This window comes from Leptonychotes weddellii, chromosome 4, assembly GCF_054177405.1.
Source record: "Leptonychotes weddellii isolate Sample4059 chromosome 4, ASM5417740v2, whole genome shotgun sequence".
In the NCBI taxonomy this organism is placed as follows: Eukaryota; Metazoa; Chordata; class Mammalia; order Carnivora; family Phocidae; genus Leptonychotes; species Leptonychotes weddellii.
The window spans coordinates 113,445,003-113,467,714 of NC_138372.1; the positions used below are offsets into that span (position 1 = coordinate 113,445,003).

General features: G+C 37.2%; 1 protein-coding gene across 1 annotated transcript in view; it reads left to right on the forward strand.

The window, feature by feature from the left end:
- Positions 1 to 22,712, forward strand: part of C4H8orf34 (chromosome 4 C8orf34 homolog) — a 347,083-nt gene that overhangs the window by 54,549 nt on the left and 269,822 nt on the right. The window contains 2 exon segments of the mRNA XM_081816087.1: positions 13,727 to 13,874; positions 20,846 to 20,977. Of these exon segments, the coding sequence (XP_081672213.1) occupies positions 13,727 to 13,874; positions 20,846 to 20,977 (280 nt within the window).

The following is a 22,712-nucleotide window of genomic DNA, read 5'->3' on the forward strand; positions in this document are numbered from 1 at the left end:
GTAAAAATGATCTAACAACTACAGGAGTGGTATTAGGAAGATAGATAAATAAGATGTCCTCCATTCACACCCCTTCTCAGCAACAATAATTGGACATTCATCCACAGACAAAAGTGTCTTTGAGGTAGATTTGGGATCTGGTAGGAGATTGTGAAATTTTGATGTGGTCCAAGACGAAGGAGAACCATTTTGTGAAGGCAGGCTCACACCCAGGTAGCTGACTCACCAATCCTGATCCCAGCTACAGCCCTACAAATAACTAGGTACCCTCTGAGTATTCACAACAACCCCATTTGGCCTTAATCCTGTCACCAGTACCATGGACCAAGGAACCCAGGAAGAGTCATGCTTACCCATGCATTGGGTACTAGGCATACAGACCTCAGTCTTGGCTGTAGATGCTGAAGCCCATAAACCAGCTGCAGCTTCTCTCTGGTGTGGTCCGGGAGCTCCTGGAGATAAGCCTATTAAATTGGGTCAGACTAGATTTTAGAAGGGCCCTGTAACTGTCCATTTCACCTGCATGCTGTGAATAGTCCTCTGGCACAGGGACCCAGCAGGAGCTACTTCTGTCTATGCCCTCCAAGATCCAGAAAGGGCCCTATATTTGGCTCTGTCCCCTTCATGGCCATAATCTTCCAGTAGTCTGGTTGGCAGAGGGATCAGGCAGGAGTCACTAATGTCTGTGCTTCAGGAGATCCTGAAATGGCCCTATAATCAACTTCAGTCTCTCCAGCTGTGGTCAGGGAGCAATCAAGCATGTCCTGGGACCTGGCAGGAGACATATCTATCTGTGCCTTCAGAATTGGATACGTAGACCTTAGTTTTAGCTGTGGAACCTGAAGCAGTCCTAGAGCTTGGTTCTTGTCCCTCACGGCCATGATCCAGGGCCATCCTTCTACCTAGGGACCCATCCAGTGACCAGGCAGGAGCTCTGCTATGGATCTGGTGGGACACAGCCATCTGCACACCCGGTAATAGGCCCATTATCTAAAGACCCAACTGAGGAACCTGATCCAGACCGTTTCCACAGAACCATCCTACTGAGAATGGTATAGGAGGCAGTCCCATTCACGCAGAGACCAGAGAAGATCTATGCCTACCTAAGCCCCTGATAACAAGCCCACTGACATGGGCCCCACCGTAGTCCCAGTGACAGCTTTAAACCAGCTGTAACCCTGAAATTCTGGAAGTAAACCTATCAGTCTGGGGAACTGACAGAAGAAGGTCTTTACCTACCAAAACCAGTCTTTAAAGACTGGAAGAGGTGTTTGCTCTTCAGATACACAGACACCAATGCAAGGCTATCGTTACATGGATCATGAAGAATTGGGCAGGTCTGACACAACCACAGAAAAACAATAAAGCTCCAATAACCTACCCCAGTGAAATGGAGATCTATGATTTGCCTAAAAATTTCAAAATAATCATCTTAAACTCAATGAAATGTAAGAGAACACACATAAAAATCAGGAAAAGAATGCATGAACAATACAAGAAGTTTAATAAAAAGGAACCATAAAAAAAACCCAGACAGACATCCTGAAGATGAAAAATATAATGACAGAATTGAAAACAAAAAGAAGAAAGAATGAAAAGGAGTTAAGAAAGCCTACATGAAGTATAGGACACCAAAAATTGAATATTCACATGGAGAAGAGGGAAGAAAGCTTATTATAAGCAATAATAGTTAAAAACTTTCCAAATCATGGGAGAGATAAGGCACTCAGGCATAGGAAGCTCAAAGGACCTTAAGCAAAATCATTCCAACACAGATTACTCTAAGACATATTATAATCAAAATGTTAAAAGTCAAACACAAAAGAACTTTGAAGTCTCAGGAGATGACTCATCACATACAAGTGAACACCCATAAAGCTATCAGCAAATTTCTCTACAGAAATTTTGCAGGCCAAGAGAGAAGGGATGATGTATCTGAAGTGCTGAAAGGAAAAAAAAAAGCTGCCAGCAAAGAATACTATGTCTGACAAAACTATCCTTCAGAAATGGGAAGATAAAGACATTTCCAGACAAAAGCTAAGGGAGTTCATTACCACTAGACCAGTGTTACAAGAAATGCTAATGGGAGCTCCTCAAGCTGAAATGAAAGGATGCTAAGTAACAACATGAAAACAAATAAAAGTATAAAACTCATTGATAAAGTAAATAAATAGTCAAATCTGGAATACCCTAAAACTATAATGGTGGTGTGAAAATCAGTTTTATCTCTAGCATAATTGTTAAAAACATTATTAAAAATGACTATAGCTATAATAATTTGTAAATGGTGCACAGTATAAAAAGGTGTGAAGTGTGACATCCATAACATAAAATGTGGGGGAGGTGAGTAAAAGTGTAGACTTTTTTATTGTGAGTGTAGAGTTTTTTAATGCAATTGAAGGTTCTTGTTATCAGCTTAAAGTAGACTGTTATATTTATCTATAGAGAAAGGAATTCAAGTATATTGCTACGGAAAATAAATTACAAAGGAAAACAACAAGAGAGAAGAAAGGAATAAAGGAACAACAAAATCAGAAAACAATTAACAAAATGGTAATAATAAATCTTTACCTATCTATAATTCCATCAAATTTAAACGGACTAAATACTCCAATAAAAAGACACAGAGTGCCTGAATGGATTAAAAACAAGCTCCAACTATATGCTGCGTACCAAAGAATCACTTTAGTTTTAGGAACACATATAGGCTGAAAGTGAAGGGATGATAAATGAATACATTAAGAAAATAGAAAAATCTCAAACAACCTAACTTTATACTACAAGAGTTAGGGGGGAAAAAAGAACAAACTAAACCCAAAGTTAGCAGAAAAAATAAAAAAGATTAGAGCAGAAATAAAATAGAGACTAGAAAGACAATAGAAAAAAAATCAATGAAACTAAGAGCTGGTTTTTTGAAAAGATAAACACAATTGACAAACCTTTAGCTAGATTAACCAATGGGAAAAAAAGAGAGAGGACTCGATAAAAGAATTATAAATGAAAGAGATGCTGGTGATTTTTATCAAACATTTAAAGAATGTTTGCCAGTCCTTCTCAAACTTTTCCAAAAAATGAAAGAGGAGGGAATACCCCTGAACTCATTTTAGGAGGCTAGCTTACCCTGATACCAAAGCCAGATAAGGACACTATAAGAAAAGAAAATTACAGGCCAATATCCTTGATCAATATAGATGCAAAGATTATCAACAAATTACTAGCAAACTCAATTCAAAATCACATTGAAAAGATTATAAACCATGATCAAGTTGGATTTATCCCTGAGTTGTAAGGATGGTTTAACATATGCAGATCAATAAACATATACCACATTAACAGAATGAAGGAAAAAATCACATATATTGCTGTTGTGAAAGTAAAATTGAATCTCTAAAAATGACATAGCAGTTCCTTTTAAAACTAAGAATGGCCTTAGCATTACAACCCAGCAATTACATTCTTAGGCATTTATCCCAGAGAGATGAAAATGTATGTTCACACAAAAGCCTATGCATGCATGTTCATGGTAACATTATTCATAATAGTTAAAACCTGGACTAACGGGGCACCTGGGTGACTAAGTCGTTAAGCGTCTGCCTTCGACTCAGGTCATGATCCCAGGGTCCTGGGATCGAGCCCCACATCGGGCTCCCTACTCAGCGGGAAGCTTGCTTCTCCCTCTCCCACTACTCCCCCTGCTTGTGTTCCTTCTCTCGTCTCTCTCTGTCAAATAAGTAAAATCTTAAAAAAAAAAAAAAAAACCTGGACTAACTAAATGTCCTTCAATGATTATTGATAGTTATAAATGAATGGTTAAACACATTATAGTACATCCATATCATGGAATAACACTCAGCAATAAAAAGGAATAAACTCTTGTTTATTGTTTATTGTGCCTATCAACACAACTTGAATGAATCTCAAGGAAATTATGCTGAATGTAAAAGTCAATTTCAAAAGGAGATATATTTTATGATCCCTGTTATATAATAACATTGTGGAATAACATGATAATAGAAATGAAGAATAAAATAGTGGTCGCCAGGGCTTAGGTATGGAGCAGGGAGTGGGTGGGTATTTCTATAAGGTGATAGCAAGAGGAAGTCTTGTGATAATGGTGCAGTTAAGTATTTACACATGTGGTACGATTGTGTAGAGCTACATGCACACACTGCATGTAAACTGGTGAATGTAATGTCAGTTTCCTAGTTTTGATATTATGCTGTATAGTTTTGCATGAGGCAAGCTGGGTGAAGGGTACATGAGACCTTTTGTACATATCTTTGCAACTTCCTGTGAATTTATAGTTGTTTCAAAATAAAAAAAGTCTCTTAAAAAACTGCAAATAAAAAATAAAAAGAGAAAATACTAAAAACATCCTTAGAAAAATTCAGATTTTCTTTAAAAAAGAAATGTGGCTGAATTCTCAAAAATAATACTGGAAACAAAAGAAAATGGGAAGAAAGTAATCCCAATATATAGTGAGATACAGTGAAAATATCTTCAGGTCTAAAAAAAAAAAAGATTGCTGTACAAAACAAAACTACTAAAATAAAAGGTATTCCTTATGCTGCTGAGAATGATCCCAGATGGATGGTTGGAGATGAAGAAATAGAGCAATAAGAATAGTAAATATGTAGATACATATAAATGTATGCTAATGCCAGGTGTGACAAATGGAATTAAAGTATTCTAAGTTCCTTGCAAAATCTGAGATGAGGGAAAAGGACCAATGAATACTTAATGTACATAAGTCAGTATTAATTTATAATCTCTGGATAACCACTAAAGAATATTAAAAGTGTGTATGACTTTCAGACTAACAGAGGGAAAAGTAGAATAAATTTCAGTTAATGCAAAGGAAGAAAAATGAACAGTTTTGACAAAATAAATAGAAAAGTGATTGATACAAGATAAGAATTTTTCCTTGAGCTATCAGAATTTACTGTATGGCCATAGTCATTTAGATATTTTATTTATTTTATTTTTTAAAAGATTTTATTTATTTATTTAATTGACAGAGAGAGAGAGAGACAGCGTGAGGGGGAACACAAGTAGGGGGAGTGGGAGAGGGAGAAGGAGGCTTCCGGCCGAGCAGGAAGCCTGATGCGGGGCTCGATCCCAGGACCCCGGGATCATGACCTGAGCCGAAGGCAGTCACTTAACCAACTGAGCCACCCAGGCACCCCAGTCATTAAGATATTTTAACAATGGCATAAGATTGGCAAATAGATTAATGAAAGAGAATGTAGGTTCTAGAAATAGACCATGTATATATGGCCACTTGATTTTGTGACTTTTTGGGGTGCATGCAATCAGAATAAGTACTCACTATGTAGCAGTGTTCACCTATGATAGTCCAATATATCCATCACCAATTTGAAGCTATACTTGCCATAGAGACAGAAATGTGTACATCCTTTCCTTAGATCATTAGTTCTAAGAGGAAGTTCTGGGCATGCACTATGAAATTTCCTCATTATTCTGTCATGCTGAGCACTTTGTTTTAGTTACATATTCTTTACAAATGATAAAAGTCTAAAACAAATTAATTCATACTCAACTGAGAGACATCCTTTTTATGGTAATCTCTATATACATCTGCTACTTCCATCATGGGTTGATTTATATAATTTCTTTGAGTTTTGAAGTGTTTCACTATTTCTTCTGAGTATCACCCATATTTTACTCCTACAGTGGTATTTTCAAGTAAGACTCTGGAAATTCCTAACACCAGATAAATTGTTTTGATAGACTTTTATGCTCAACAATATAATTCCCTAACTGAAAGTATTTTCATAGAGTATGTTAATATTTTTCACTGGGGACCTTGACATTTGCCTGGAAATTTAATTATAAGCTTGTACTTTTATATGAAGATTTTCTCAAAGTGAATACTAAATATACTAAAATACTAAATATTCTAAATAATTTAATCTGAAAAGACATTTCTGTATTAGAGGAAAGATTAGTAGGCATTAGATAAATATTTTATCACTTGTCATCATTCACTAGTTCTACTGGGTAGATTTACTTATTATTTGCCTATATTATTAAAAGCAGGGAGGATTCAGTATCAGTGACTTAGCTTTAGATTTAGAATTGTTCATTTTAATTGTGGTAATTTCATTATTCTTAATTTTTATTATAGAACAACTTAGTTTTTGCTTTCCCTAGATTATCTAGATTATATTCCATAATATACAGCAGGGCTAATTAGATGCCTTTTCTAATTATAAATGAGGATTATAATCCTAATTTTATATTAGATTATATTTGAAAAGGGCCAAGAGCCTTTCAGAAGAGGAGTGCAAATTTTCTTTTCCCTAGGCTTATATTGTTGTGGGTGGGTGTGTGACTGTGATGGTTTGCATTGATAGGTTGTTGGTGAGGGGCAGGTAACCAGAAATAAGCAAGGATTTAACAAGCACATACTAGTTAGATTGTGCATCTTGTATGCAAGCCTTTAATTTACAGTGAATGATTAAATCTATATAAAATACTTGATACTTGTGCATATTGAATGCAGTAAATAACTGATATTTTAATTATTGCTATTCACTTTGCTTCCTTTTCTGTTGAGATCACTGTTCCAGTGAAATCTCAGTTTTAATTGGGAATGAGGGAAGTGAGTTTAGGGCAGCTGTGGGCATGGTTCTGAGATGCAGGAAGGTTGAATAACCAGCAGATAATTTGAGTTCTCTGAATAGAGGACAGAAAAACATCCAAACAGATGTCTGTCCCCTTCTCACATGTGCATGGAAACCTAGATGATGCATTGGAACCCATTCCTGGCCAAAGCCAAAACTCAGAACAGAGCTTAAGGCAGAAAAAAAAAAATCCCCCTCTTTCTACTTCCATTCAGAAAAATGGAAGGAGAGAAAGGAAAGCATGGGTTCTGGTGTGGGTAGAAACCAAGTAAAATTCAACCAACTGGGATTGGTGACATCGATTTAAAATAATGTTGTTTCAGGGGCGCCTGGGTGGCTCAGTTGGTTAAGCATATGATTCCTGGTTTTGGCTCAGGTCATGATCTCAGGGTCATTAGATCGAGCCCCGTATGGGGCTGTGTGTTCAGCATGGAGTCTGCCTGAGATTATTTCCCTCTCCCTCCCCCTCTCCTGCTCTCTTTCTCTCTCTCTCTCAAATAAATAAATAAATAAATCTTAAAAAAAATGTTTCAGAAAAAAGTGTTTCTGGGACAACTGAATTTTAAGTAGACTTCTCTCATATATTTGTTGATAACCCAATGTCCATTACCTGCCTATTTATGACATATAGTTGGGTGGTGGGGGTGGGGTGGGCGTTCAGAAGGTTGAGATTTCAAATGCAAATTTTTAAGAGATCTAATTAAAAACAGAAAATTGAAACGTGCAGATTTAGAATTAATTCAGTGATCAGATCTTAATACAGTTTTGAACTAAAATAACATTCTACAGATGATAATGTGCCATATGCAATTAATATTTAAGGTAATTGTAGATGTTGAGTAAGAAATATATCTGATTGACACCACCTCCATTATTGACTGTAATTGTCCTGCATGTTTATTGATTTAACAAAAAGACTAGAAAGTCCTGAGATTTTAGAACTGGCTTTAATTTTGTTTCTTGGTAACTTTCTCCTGAGGTTAAGAGGAACAAAGTAGTACTTACCTCTTAGGGTAATGAAGTACAAAGTAACTTACTCCTAAGGAAGTAATTAGGTAAGTAATTTTGGGGCAGAATCCCATGCTATCTGTACGTTGTGGGACCCAGAACAAGGGTTCCTAACCTGGAACCTCGGAGGGTCAGCCTGTGGATGGGTAAACACCAGGAATGTTATGTAAAATTTGGTGTTTGTGTGTACATATGTGCTTTTTCTGTTTGTTTTTTAACTAAGGAGTCCCTTAGCTTTCATTAAATGAAATGATCTTTTATTAAAATAATTTCTACTGTTGACTGATTACTCATTCCAGTTTTAATAATGACTCTATGATGAGCTACGTCCTCACTCATAGTTTTGCTTTTATCTAGTGGACATTAAAATGTATTTTGAGACACTCATCATTGTTATTTAATTAGTATCCATTCTCCAGCTCATTAATTGTGCTAATGTTACATATAGTACACAGTTGTCTATTACTAGCTATAATAGCCCTAAATTCCATTAGTCCTTACATGATATATAATATAAATCTGCATTCAGTAATTACTTAATGGTTCTTTAAATTGTTTTTCAAATTTTTAAAAAGAATGTTATCTTCATTTGTGTATTTTTAAAATTAATATATTTGAATTGGTACCAGTAACAAAATTATAATTAACAAGGAAACAGATATTAATGCAGGGAACTGTCTCAATATATAGTATATTCATGAAGTTAAAGACTGTAGTTGGTAATAAACTATATTAAAAGGACATATCTTAGTTTTATAACCAGAAAAATAAAGCCTATAAAAAGATGCAGTATGCATTTATAGCATCAAAAAATGTATGCTATAAAATGTGATAAAAATGGTAATGTGATAGTAGTAGTAATAATAAACATAAATATATAAAATATTATGTAAATATATAAAAGTAATAGTAAACATGAAAATATAAGGTAACACTTCTTTTGGGTGGAGCATTACGGGTTCAGTCAGGAAAACAGATAGGGTTTAAAGCAAACCAGTTTATGTGATGGTGAGTTAGAAGGTGGGACACAGAGGCCAGGGAAATGCTGCTGAAGGTTGTGGGGCTGTCGCCAAAGGCAGGAGGAGCTGACCCTGAAGGTTTCCGCCTGGAGCACAGAAGTAAGTGGCTCTCAAATGCTTGCCTGGAAGCTGCTGCAGTTCTCCAATACCTTTGCAGAGCTCCCACAGCTATCCCAGTCTGCAGTGGTTTTCACAAATTTGCTGGGAAACTGCTGTGACTTCCTCATCTGCCCTCACATCTGCCTGCAGTTAACTCTGGAGAATTTCTTCTGCCTCTCTATGCTCTTTCCAAGTCTCCTCTGAATTCCTCACAGTAGGAAACTGTAACCCAGATCATATAAAGGAGATTTTGGGAAACAGTTCCCAGCCTTAGAAGGAAATGTAGACAACCTGTTATAGTAGGCCACATATATTCCAAGCATTTTATGAGTGCTTTGCAATCTTTTTATTTAATCCTCCTGGCCACTCTATGATGTAAGTAGTATCATTCACATTTAGTAGATGGTCCTTTTGAATGTTAAAGTGATTGTCTTGCCCAAAGTCTTACAGCTAGTAAGTAGAAGATGATTTTTAAAAAGTGTCTCTCTGGGGCGCCTGGGTGGCTCAGTTGGTTAAGCGACTGCCTTCGGCTCAGGTCATGATCCTGGAGTCCCGGGATCGAGTCCCGCATCGGGCTCCCTGTTCAGCAGGGAGTCTGCTTCTCCCTCTGACCCTACCCCCTCTCATGCTCTCTCTATCTCATTCTCTCTCTCAAATAAATAAATAAAAATTAAAAAAAAAAGTGTCTCTCTGATTTCAAAGCTTTGGTGTTAATCATTACCTTATCCTGTCTTCTATTGCATTTCATTTACATTAGTAATATTATTAATATTAGTTAAGTATGAATTAAGTCCTCCATTGGTGACAGTTGTTAATATATTTTGTTTGCAACTTTAATGCCCCAAATTTAAGCTTGTAAGTGCAAATTGATCACATTAAAATTAATACCTACATTTTATCAATCCCCAAGTCCTTAGCCTAAAATTTCCGCAAATGTTTTTGTTCCAAGGCAGGAGTGCTATGACTTCCATTGTTGTTTCAATTTTTAGGTTCCCACGGCCAACATCTCCCAGGGATCCTTGGCTGAAGGAAGACTTGAATGTCACTGAAGCAGCAGATGAGGAGGGCGCCCCACACTATAGGCCTGATTCCCGGCTGAAAAGCGGGCAGGCAAGGCCATTAGTAGAAGAGGCTCAGGCGGGTCCTCTCCAAATCTTGCCTAAGTTCAGGGCAGCCACTGAGCTGTTGGCCTGAGCTCTGGGAGGGCTTTCGTCATTGAGCTGGAAGGCAGGGTCCGGTGCCTGGTCCTCAGAGCTGGGGAGCAACTCCACACGGTGGTTCCAGCATCCCCTTTGGGTCTGAGGCAGGAGTCTCGCGCAAGTTGGGCGGGGCAGGAGGAGTGGGTTTACGGCAAGGGGCAGGACTCGGGAGACACAGGGATCCCCTGATCCACTGCAGCCAGCCTCGAGGCCACAGCGTTAGGGGGCGTCTTCAGGGCGTGTCCTGGTTCCCGGACTCCGGGGAGGTCTACATCCCGGGACAGGCTTTGGGCGGAGTCCAACGAGCGGCGTCGGTGTCTCTCCTTTGGGGAAGTTGCGGAAGTGACTGCATCCCGGGGCAGTAAAGGCGTTGTTACCTAAGGACTCTGCTCTCTAGGCGCTCGGGCGCTGTTACGGCTCCGGGACAGGTGGGCGGGTACTTCCACGACGCGGGTCGGTCGGGGATCGCGCGCTGGCGCGTCTGTCTGCGCCTGCGCAGAGCCGCCGTCGCAGCAGAGCGGGAAGTCTCGAGCTTGGCCCGGGTGTCCGCGCTGTCGGCGCTCGTCAGCAGGCTCTGCTAGCTGACACCCAGCACGGTCCACACGTGGCCCATGTCGTGTGGACGGCCAGGCGCATTGTCTCCATCTTGGTTAGGTTCTAGCACCCAGGGAATTTCATGTCACAGCTGTTGCGCTGATGGTAAGAATTGTAGATGAGCCTCCTCTCCCTCCCCGGAAGTTCAGCCTCCTTACCTGACACCCGTTGCTGTTCTGGAGTACTTTTTGGCCTATGTGAATGATCCCTGTGAAACTTTTCAGCAGTGGGGTTTCTGTTGCCAACCCGACATTCTAGCTGCACGTCTCCCCTCTCATTTCCCCAGTCTATCTGCCCTGAAGTTGTGTCTGTGTGTATATAAATCTTTGGGGGGGGGGGGTCGTGGTGGTGGAAATCAACCTTTTTATTACCAAGAGCATCTTTGCAAATCTGAGGATTTAAATTTTCACGTCTGGAAAAGAGGTTTCTGTCCAGTTCAAGTCCTCAAAATTATTCACGTCCAAATGCTGGTGGATACATGGATTGAGTGAGAGTCAGGATAATTCCTCTTATAAACACAATAATCTAAAGCTATACTGTTGTACAGTCAAGGTACCCAACATACCCTATTACAAACTATTTTCATTTTATTTATGACAATTTGTCCTTTGTCGTTAATATATATTCATTAATGGAATATAAGGATATCCAAAATTAGTTACTAGACTAATGATATTTTTAAAATTTAACAGTGATTACTTGGTTTATTATGACTATAGACATTGTCTAAAGACAATACAGGAGCACTTCAGTTTATTTTAAAAGAAAGAAAATACCCACAGAAACTTTCCATCTAATTTGAAAGGTAAAAAGAAGTGCATGAGATCTTCAGAGGTTTCAGAATAGAAATTGCTGTGGCTTTAAAGCCTTATTATCTGACCTGATTTTGCTTTATCTGAGTGCCCAGGCCTTCTGTGACAAGAGTAATCTAGTTGGTTCTTCTATTTATTTTTCTATTTTTTTTGTAACATACAATGAATTTAAATAGAATAAAATACATCTTTTCTACAGAAGCAAAATCCAGAATGTTTTAAATTGCATTTCACTGATGTATGATTGGGGTTTAATTGAACCCTGCATTGTTTTAACCACAGTATAGAAATGATTTCTTTACTTATAACTAATAGTTGAGATCTTAAAAAACAGAAATAAAGAAGACCTGTGCCAACTGGTTGTTTGCTTACTTCTTTTTCAGAATATATATAAAAAAAATCACATTTGTCCAATAAATATTTTGCCACACAGTGTTTTTGTGTTAGAAATCCTTTGCTCTTTTTAGTTCCAACTCTGTGTTCAATCTGCACATTTGAGATACCTTGAATTATTTTATCCATGTCTTTGAGATCACCTTGGAATCTTGTCATCTACAAATTCCATTTAACCTCTACTCAGATAAATCTGTGTATTTTTAGACTGTTAGAAATGTCAGCAGATATACCTGAGATATCATGGCAGCAGTTTCTTGTATAGGAATTTTGAAGTGTATTTTGCTGGGCCAAGAAATCTATGAATGCTTTAATTGTTGTTTATTAGGACATTAAGGGACTTTAATTACTAATATTTACCTGGGATCAGTAAACCAAGAATTAATTAATTAATCCATTCATTCATTCATTCAGTACCATCTATGAGCTATGAAGAGTTCCAGGCCCTAGGGAGAGAGTAGAGATCAAACCAGTCCAGCCCATGTTCTTAGTGCTGTAGTAGAGGATGAGCAGAGGCAGGGACAAAAAGATGAGCAAGTATTTAATGAGATGATTCTGGAGAGTACTAAATGCTATGAAGAAAATAAGATAATGAAGTGATAAAAACTTACGAAGATTCATTAGGGTAAGCCTCTCTTAAGATATCATTAGAGACAAATGATGACAAGCCAGCCTATCTGAACATCTGAGAGAAGAGCCAAGGCAAAGGAAATAGGCCACCAACAAAAGACAATGGAATGGGGGAATTTCCAGTATTCCTTCTGTTAGCATTACTAATACCTGATTTTCTGGCCCACTCATAAGACCATTGCCTCTCACAGAATCTGAACTTAAAGTGATAATTGACAGACTAGAATTCTCAGCTAAAACTAGCAAAGTGAGGGCGCCTGGGTGGCTCAGTTGGTTAAGCGACTGCCTTCGGCTCAGGTCATGATCCTGGAGTCCCGGAATCGAGTCCCGCATCGGGCTCCCTGCTCAGCAGGGAGTCTGCTTCTCCCTCTGACCCTCCTCCCTCTCATGCTCTCTGTCTCTCATTCTCCCTCTCGCAAATAAATAAAATCTTAAAAAAAAAAAAAAAAAAAACTAGCAAAGTGAAACGTGATTGATATGAACGTACAATTGTGCTTACAAGTTCACAAACTTAGTTACACAGCACAAAATGATATCCATGTGGCTTGGCAGCTGTTCATCTGGGAACAATCTGGGGATTCTAACTGACCACAAATTGGAGCTTGCTCTTTGCTGTTCTTGACTGGAAAAAAACAATGTATAGCTATTACCCTCAGGCAGCTTTCCACCCAATTTAAGGCTTCATTATAGCTGTCCAAAAATAGAACAGGCTGCTTCAGCAGGTGGAGAAATCTTCATTGCTTAACTCATTAAAAAAAAAAAAAAGAAGAATGAATACCCATTAGGGCTTTTGGAAAAAGTAAATTCTGTATTGTTTGGAGACTAGTTTAAGACACTTTTTGGTTTCTGTGAGTCTGTGGCTTGTTACTTGTTTCTTTTATTCCAACAAAATTTCCTTCATTTTGGGATATATATGAATGGTTAAGAAGGAAAATAACATTGGTAAACCAAAGTTTACCAAAAGTTTAGTTTGTAATGGCATTTCTCAAAATAGTAATCTGAAGTTTAAAATTCTTGGGCTATAGTTTTTAAAAGAATTTAGATCAAAGTTCTAGTATTTCTTTGGCCAAGTAGAATAATAAAAATAAATATAAGTAAATATATTTTGGCTTTGCATGTGTTAGCTGTATAACATAGTTTACATTTCTGCACCTTACTTTCCTCACAAGGAGGACAATAACTTGTACCTGCCTTAAAAGATTATTATTAGGATTAAATCATTTGCTGTATGTAAAGCAGTTAGAGCCGTGCCTGGCATTAGTAAGTGCTATGTAAGTGTTCACTATTATTATTAGATATAAATGTTTGCTCTATTCTGCCTTCAGGAATTAATGACCAAATTAATAACTGAAACACCTGACCAGCCAATCCCATTTCTCATTGACCATCTTCAGTCTAAACAAGGAAACCGCGGACAACTTCAAAGAACTTTATCTGGATCTGCAGCTCTCTGGGCAGAAAGTGAAACATCAGGTAAGTGAAAAAGTATATTTTACAGTTGAATTTTATATATTTAATGTAAAAATGTACAAAAGTCTTTTTGATTATAATAAGATAAATGTAGATGGTTACCAAGGGTTTCATGTATTCATTTGCAGCTTCACTCATATGCTAAAATTTCACTCATGTGTGGAATTTAAGAGAAAAAACTAATGAACAAATAAAGAAAAAAGGAGACAAACAAAAAAGACTCTTAAATACAGAGAACACACTGTTGGTTGCCAGAAGGGAGGTGGGGGGGTGGGGGAATAGGAGTGATATAGATAAAAGGGATCAAGAGTATACTTAGCTTGATGACCACTAGTAATGTATAGAATTGTTGAATCATTATATTGTACACCTGAAATTAATATAACACTATATGTGAATTATATTTCAAAAAAGAAAAAAATTTAATTTGTCATAAAATATTCTTGAATTTGAATATATTGTTATATATTATGCTATGTATTATGAGAATCTGTGTGTGTTCAATTTTAATAGAAGATTCAGATTTGCAAAAAAAGATTTCATTCTGTGTGAATTCAAACTAATTATTCTAAACTTATTTCTTTTCGTGAAGACTTTGAATTAAATGATTATAGCTTACCTATAGAGAGGTAAAAAAAGATTTTAAAAAAGTTACCTTTCACTTTGCCCAAACTGATGATTATTCTCTATTTCCTGTGGTGCCTATTTTTATCTTATGTAGTAAGTTTAACTTTAGGAAGATTCATTTACTCTGGACATTGGGGAACCAACCTTACCAAGTCTGCAATAACCTCATCTCCCCAATAAGCACTGGTTAAGATAATTGGGTAGAACCCGACTTTGATCTTTGCTTATGGATTGTGTGTCTGACAGCTTTTTTATTCTACATACTGTTTTGTTGGTTTGACATTTACTTCTAAAACCAAATCTCCTATGCCTGTTATGTCAATAGCCAACTCCTTGCCTAATTCCCATGGGAATCTGACTGACGGGACTCCAAATGCATTCCTGACATCTTCACTTTTCTTATCCTCTTCATGCTTTATGAGATCCCCCTAAAGGATTTTGGTCTTCTTTGGCTGTATTCTCATATCGGTACCTTCTTGAGACCATGTCTCAAAGCCACACTAAAATGGGTAGGGAATAGGGTATCCTCTGAAAGAATGTAGAGCTCTCTGCTGGCAGTTATCCATATAGAAGATATCTGCATTATATAGGAAACTAGGATACAAACTTTTGGCATATAAAAGAGAACTCTTGCATTTTCCTGGCCTCACTTTTTTGGGTTTAGATTCTAAGTAGCATGGGTATATAGGCATGAACTCCGGTTTGTAGGTACAAAGATGGCACCCATCATGTAAAGGCAGACCATATGAAATCTGTGAGCCCAGTGAAGCTCATATGAGCCCGTGTTTATAAATTATATTATCTGGAGAGATAGTAGTATGTTAAACTCTGCACTTTTAATCATCACATATTTAGTATCTCATACTTTCCATGGGTCAGAAGTCTGTACCTACCACAACTAGATCCCCTGTCTAATCTCATAAGGGTGAAAATCAAGGTATCAGCTGGGTTGCATTCTCATCTGGAGGCTGGAATTAGAAAGAACCTGCTTCCAAACTTATTCAGGTTGTTAGCAGCATTAATTTCCTTGCAGCTGTATGACTGAGGTTCCTGTTTTCATGCTGGATTTTAGCCTGGGATTGCTGTCAACTCCTAGATGCAATCCACAGTTCCTCGCCACATGGCTCTTTCACATCATGACAGCTTACTTCTTTAAAATCAGCAAGGGAATTTCTGTCATTCAAGTCTACTTAGCATATATAAAATAACATAATCATAACATTGACATCCCATCACCTTTACCATATTCTGTTAGTTTGAAGCAAGTCAAAGGTCCTATCTACTACACTTAAGGGGAGGGGAATTATATAAGACATAATGTCAGGGGCAGAGATCATGGGGATCATCTTAGAATTCTGAGTAGCACAAGTACTGATGACTGGGGCGCCTGGGTGGCTCAGTTGGTTAAGCGACTGCCTTCGGCTCAGGTCATGACCCTGGAGTCCCAGGATCGAGTCCCGCATCGGGCTCCCTGCTCAGCGGGGAGTCTGCTTCTCCCTCTGACCCTCCCCCGTCTCATGCTCTCTCTCTCTATCTCATTCTCTCTCTCAAATAAATTAATAAAATCTTTTAAAAAAACAAGTACTGATGACTTACTGCTTGGAGAGAGTGAAGGAGGGGAGGAGATTATTATCACTTCCAATTTACTGACTTGGGTAATGGCATGAATGCTTATTTAACAAAGCAAGATGGGAACAGAGGACAATGATAAGTCCACTTCTATTGATGACTGAGTTTTTGTGAGGCATCATAGTAAATAATTCCAGCAGGCAGTTAGATGTGAGTCTAAAACTCTGGTGATGGGTCAAGGCAGGAGTCACAGAGTGGCATTTAGGATCATATATAATCATTAAAGTTATGAGAGTGAAAGAATGGAAGAAGTTGTCAAATTTGCCAGTAGAGTGGGAGATGGACTGGGGCAAAGCAAGTGTGAGATTATATCTGATGCCTGAAATTTTGTCTTTTTATTAAGAAGTGAGGTTGTTTGCTGAGAACAAGAGGATTGGGAATTGAAGAGGGGAGATTGTAATGATGCCAATTGTGAAAAGTCACCAAGGAAAAGGAGAAAATAGTTGGCAAAAGGAAAAAAAAAAAGACTGTGAGGCAATTCTGGGTCCTCTCTGAAGTTGAAGATATGAATGACTCCTAGAAACCATCAGACAGTTGTGATTTTCTCCAACAGTGCCCAGAAGCAGTGGGAAGGGAGCAGAGCCAACTGTTTGAGGGAATGAGTGAGAATTGTGGTTGTGGCATGGCAAGGGTAGAGGGCCGAAGAACAGTTTTGCAAAACAGTCGAGGACATTTGTGAGGAATTTATTCAAGTGATCAAAGCACATGGTCTGGTATGAGAGGGTAGTGAGCAAGGATAGGAAAATAACTAGACAAAAAAGCAAATCAGAGAGCTGAAGATAAAGACTTTTAGAAGGCTGGTGCAGGGGTAGGTGCAGTGAAAATATGAGAGAGATTAGAAGGAAGGAAATTGTGATGTTTGAGATCAAGACTTTGGAGGTGGAGTGAGTCCAGATGATGAAAAGGTCCTGTTGGTAGCCTTAGTTGTGGGGTGATCTTAATTATAAGGGAAGTGAAGCTTTTCAGAGTTAGGGAAGACAAGGAAGAATGAGACTTAATGCATGATTAGTCTGACCATTAAGAAGATGAAACCAGAGTTGCATTCAAGTTGTTGAAAAGTCAAGGGAGACTGTGCCAGTGTCTTGAGTTGGGCTGTGGAGTAATAAGGAGGAGTGATGGCAACAGTGAGGAGCAGTGAATAGTGTAGACAGGCAGCATTTATCACCAGAGAGGAGGGACTTCCAGCTTAACGGTGTTGGGCCTGGAAAACCCAGCCTGTGGCCGGTACCATGTAGGGGAATGAACCCTCTGTCCCAGGAAGCTGCAGAGGAGGGAGCACTCTTGTGGAAAGAGTGAGGTTTCTTAAAACATGAAAGAGGGGTCTTGAGGATAGAAGAGTGTTTGTTTACCGTGGAATGTATGTCCCAGAAGGTGAAGGGGCAAAATTTTAGAGAGAAAGAGTATGACAGGAAGGAGAAGGAAAAGCATAGGATAATTCCTGGATATGAATATAAGTGATGAAGTTATAATTTGGGTGATAGTAAATAATGCCAGTTTACACCTTGACTGCAATTTTGAATTGTTTCTTCTGGTGCATGTTCTAATTAGCTAGAAATTATCTCAGTATTCAAAGTGTTTTGGTATAATATCTTTTGAAAATATCTTAAGTTGTCCTCTTATTGCCATCAAATGTATCTAGCAACTCAGGACACAACATCATCTAAAAGTCTGTCATTTAATATTACTGTGCAGAAACCTGAAGCCTTCCTTATTTTTATGTCTTTTTAGATATTTAATTATTTTTCTTAAATACTTAACGGGATTTTTCTTTCTTTCTGATATTGATGAGTTTTACTGGGACTATATCTCGATGATTATCTTTTTTTTTAAATTTTTTTCTTATATTCAGTGAATCTTTTCAATCAGCAAATCCAGGTCTTCAGCCTAAAACTGTTTTCCTCTTGTATACTTAGTTATTGCTTCTATTATATTTGTTTTCAATTTCTTCTTTGGGAAAATCAGCTATGTGTAAATTGACTTTGCCTTGCTGTTCTTCATTCCTCTCATTTCATTTCACATTATATTTGCCTTTCTTTATTGACTAACTTCTGGGGAGATTTGTCAAGTGTGCTCTCTGTGTCACTGATTCAATTTTCTGCAGTATCAGTTTTCTCTCTCCGGCTTTGAAAACAAATTTAAATGTTGGTATTGCATTTTGGTTTATTGTCAATATTTCCTTATCTTCTTTATTCATTTCTGTCTGCAGTTATATTTTATTGTAGGTTAGTTGGTTAACTTATCTCCTCTCACATTTCTGTTTGTTTCATAGAATCCATTTTCTTTATTTTTATTAAGAAGGCAATTAGCCACATTCTAAAATTTAAAGGTTTTTCAGAGTAAATCATCTCTAAAACTATGAATTTTCTTTGTATCTTGAATGCTGTGTTGCTTTTCATATTGAAATTTTTTTAGAACGATATTTTTTCCATTTATTCAAATTTTTTTTTTTTTTTCTCTAAAGATTTTATTTATTTATTTGAGAGAGAGAATGAGATAGAGCATGAGAGTGGGGAGGGTCAGGGGGAGAAGCAGACTCCCTGCTGAGCAGAGAGCCCGATGTGGGACTCGATCCCAGGACTCCAGGATCATGACCTGAGCCGAAGGCAGTCGCTTAACCAACTGAGCCACCCAGGCGCCCTCCATTTATTCAAATTTAAACGAGGTGTATTCTATCTAGTTTTACATTTGTCAGTTAATATTATAGGTGGACTCTTTGTCCCCTCAACTTATAGCTCAGGACAATTTGGATCCCTTTCAAAAATTTTAGAGAGACAGAAAAATCATGACTGCTACTAAAATTCCATTATCAGTTGAATCCTATGGGTCTCTCCTATGTTCATGAGTAATTTTGTCTCATCTTGTTTTCAACCAACTAAATAAGAACAGTATCATTGCTAGATTATTTAAATTAATGTGGATTTTTCTCCTTAACTATAGTGGAAAAGTTAAAAAGCCACAAAATCCAGTATGCTATTCCTTCCTTGTTCTTTTTAATCTTTTTCTTTGCATCATGAAATGCTCTGTTTTATGATCAGGATTCTTTGTTCCTTTAGCCATGTTGCATTAGAAGATATTATGGTCCTAGGATGGATGTGGAAAGACAGATTCTCATAGAAGAACAGAAACAGATGACTTTGATATAGGGGCAAATATCATGGATGCCTAGAAATCTTCCAATCCTTTTCTGATTTGCCTATCTTTTGTCTTATTCCTATCTGTGGAAATATGTCCTGCATTCTGGCAGACCACAGACCGATATTTCTATTCCTAGAGTTTTAGAATATTTATGCCTCTTTTGGTATTGAATGGCATGTTGGAGGTAGTAAAATTAGGTAACAGCTAGTTTTGCACAACCTTCAAATATAAATTTGAGGAATCCATATAATGTTTCATGATGTCTATTTGGTATTTACAAGTGGGTGGCTAGAGAAAGATTGATGAGTCATTCATAAAGGTAGAATGATTCAACAACTTATAAATTTAAACAGGAAGGCAGAAGGAAACTCTAAACTCTAAGGAATGTCACATAGATGAAGGGGGAAGATGAGGAAGCAGTGAATGAGACAGAGAAGGAAGAGTCAAATAGGTGATATGGAGATGAGAATGTAGGGCCCTGAGGATAAGAGAAGAAAATATTCCACAAAGTTAGGCCTGTCTAAAAATATGAAATGCTTGGCAAAGATGCCGAGAGGGGTGAACTCTTGGAAAGATCATTTAATTTGGGAATTAGTATGACTTTGACCACATTTGAAGGGGAGCTATAATTTTCAACAAAGTTGGTTGAATTACCCTTTTTTTTTTTTTAAGATTTTATTTATTTATTTGAGAGAGAGAATGAGAGAGAGAGAGCACATGAGAGGGGGAAGGATCAGAGGGAGAAGCAGACTCCCCGCTAACTCCCCGCTGAGCAGGGAGCCCGATGCGGGACTCGATCCTGGGACTCCAGGATCATAACCTGAGCCGAAGGCAGTCGCTTAACCAACTGAGCCACCCAGGCGCCCTGAATTACCCTTTCTTGAATAGAGAAGTGGAAAAAATGAATGATGCTAGGGAAAAAATGTAGATGACTGTCAATGGTTTAATGTGTCTTAGTGAATAATGGATAAGGTAAAATCAGATGAGTAAAATTTACGTAAGTCTTTAGTTGTTTATTTTTATTTTTATTTTAAAGATTTATCTATTTACCTTAGAGAAATTGAGAGAGAGAGAGTGGGGGGGAAGGGACAGAGGCAGAGAATCTTCAAGCAGACTCCCCACTGAGCGCAGAGCCCAGCACTGGCCCAGTCCCACCACCCATGAGATCATGACCTGAACTGAAATCAAGAGTCGGTTCCCTGATGGACTGAACCACCCAGGAGCCCCAGTTGTTTTCGTTTACATTAGAATACAGTGCTTTATTCCATAGTACCCATTTAAATAATGTTATTTTAAGTAATGGTTAAGCCATGCCTTAAAGAGTCTTTCCAGAAGCCTTTCACAGTTTAAAATGATCTTAATCATATTAATATACAAATTGAATCATATCAAATCCAAAACTAAAATTTACATGGGAAATTAAGCAAGAAATACTTTTGAATATTTGCATTATTTTTGATGTGAGGTGACCTATAGCTTTTGCCAGGCATATCTAATGACTTCATGGATTTAGTTTTTGGTCAATCTTGAAATCACTTATTGTTGAGTTTATATATATATTGTTTGTTTGTTTGTCTTAACAGAACATAAAGGAACAAGAAGGGATTTCAGAAGTTATGATAAGCCTTGGCAATTAAATGCAAAGAAGCCTAAAAAGTCAAAAAGTGACCTTGCTGTGTCTAACATTTCTCCACCATCACCAGAATCCAAATCATGTAAGGGATTTTGTCATTCAAATGTTACTTAATGTATGTAAGTATGTGTTACTAACAAAATGAAGAAAAGGTAAGAATTGGAGTCAAACTTTTTATCTGATATTTCTGGCTATTAATCCTAATGAATGTTGTGTTCATTTCAGCAGTAACATTGAGCTTTGTTTATAAATATCTACTCACTCATATTCTCAAGCATGTTTAATTGATTTAGACCTTCTGGAGTATATTCTTTTAAGAACGTAAGCTGACTGGAGCAGGTTCCTTGCCTGTCACGTTCAGTTGCAGCCTTGTATCACATTCAAAGCAAAACTAGCCCTACATTTAATAAAGTACATAAAAGCAAATTAAATCTTTTAGAGGGGAAGCAAAGGAGATTTATATTAAAAAAATTTAACAAAATTTAAATTCTTAATCCTTCTCTCTTCTTTTAGCCCCCTCAAATTCTACTTCCTCAGAAATAGTTTATAATTTTCACATCCTTTGAAATAGTTTGCATCTTTTTACATCCTTTTCTTTGTACAAACTAACATATAAAATATGTGTGAGTTGATTTGCTTTATAAAATGGCTTTAGACTATACACATTCTTGAGCAATTTGTTTTTATTATTTTAGAATGTGCTGTGGATGTATCTCCATGCTAAACTTAGATCTAAGTTACACTACTTTATAAATACATACTGTAGCATGCTGTGAATATGCCATAATTTATTTATTCCCCTGTGGAGGAACAGTTGGATTGATTACAGAGTTTTGCCTCCATAAACTATTAACTGAAATAAATGAATGTGTTCTCATTTCTTTATGATAATTTACCAGACATAAGATTGTGGGGTCAGAGAATCAGCATATTTTTATTATAGTAAATATTTCCAATTACTTTTTTAAAAGGTGACAGAAAAAAATATTTCAATAGTCTGAGCTCGCCTTTGCTATAGCATTACCATATAAATATTTAAAAATTATTTTATTTTAATCAAAACAAAAAAATATGGTTTGAAAACTAAAGTAGTATTATAGGCTTATAATATGGAGCCACTTTTAACTCTTTTAGATGTTCCTTTTGGTACACAAGTTTACATATCCAAACATACAAGTTATTTACATAGTTCCCTTTTATTTTTTAAATTTGAGGCATCATCTCTTGACCTCCTTCTAAGACATTGTGGTTTCATACCTCAGGCCCATTTCGTCCTCACAGTACATTCATGCAAGTATTTCAAATGTTGAATATATATCCCACAATGTTGTTATGACTGCATTAATTAGCCATAATTTCAGTAGAGCCATAGATGTCCAACTATTAATTTGTTTCTAGAACTAATAATTGTCTTGTTTTTCTATTTGCTTTGTTTTCTGTGTACCCCTCACTGTTTCACTAAACCTTGCCTTAAAGTATTCAACACTCAATATGATCAAATGCATCAAGTAATTCTAAGTTTGATCTTATTTTATTTTATATTTTATTTCATTAAAAAAAAATTAGAGACCTCTCTTCTGTAGCCCTTTGTCTTCTTGCTCTAGTCTTGGCTTCTTGGTTTCTAGCCTTTTCTCAACTGTCTTCTGAGACCATCCTTCACTGCGATCCTGAGGATTTTCTTTTCCTCCTTCTTGTGGAGGACCATCTGTCTCCTGAATCCCAAGTCTTTCCACTTTTAGGTTTATTTATTCATTTTGGTGGAGTATCTCCACTACAAGCTTTCTGAACAAGAATGATTGCAAGATAAATATTTGAAT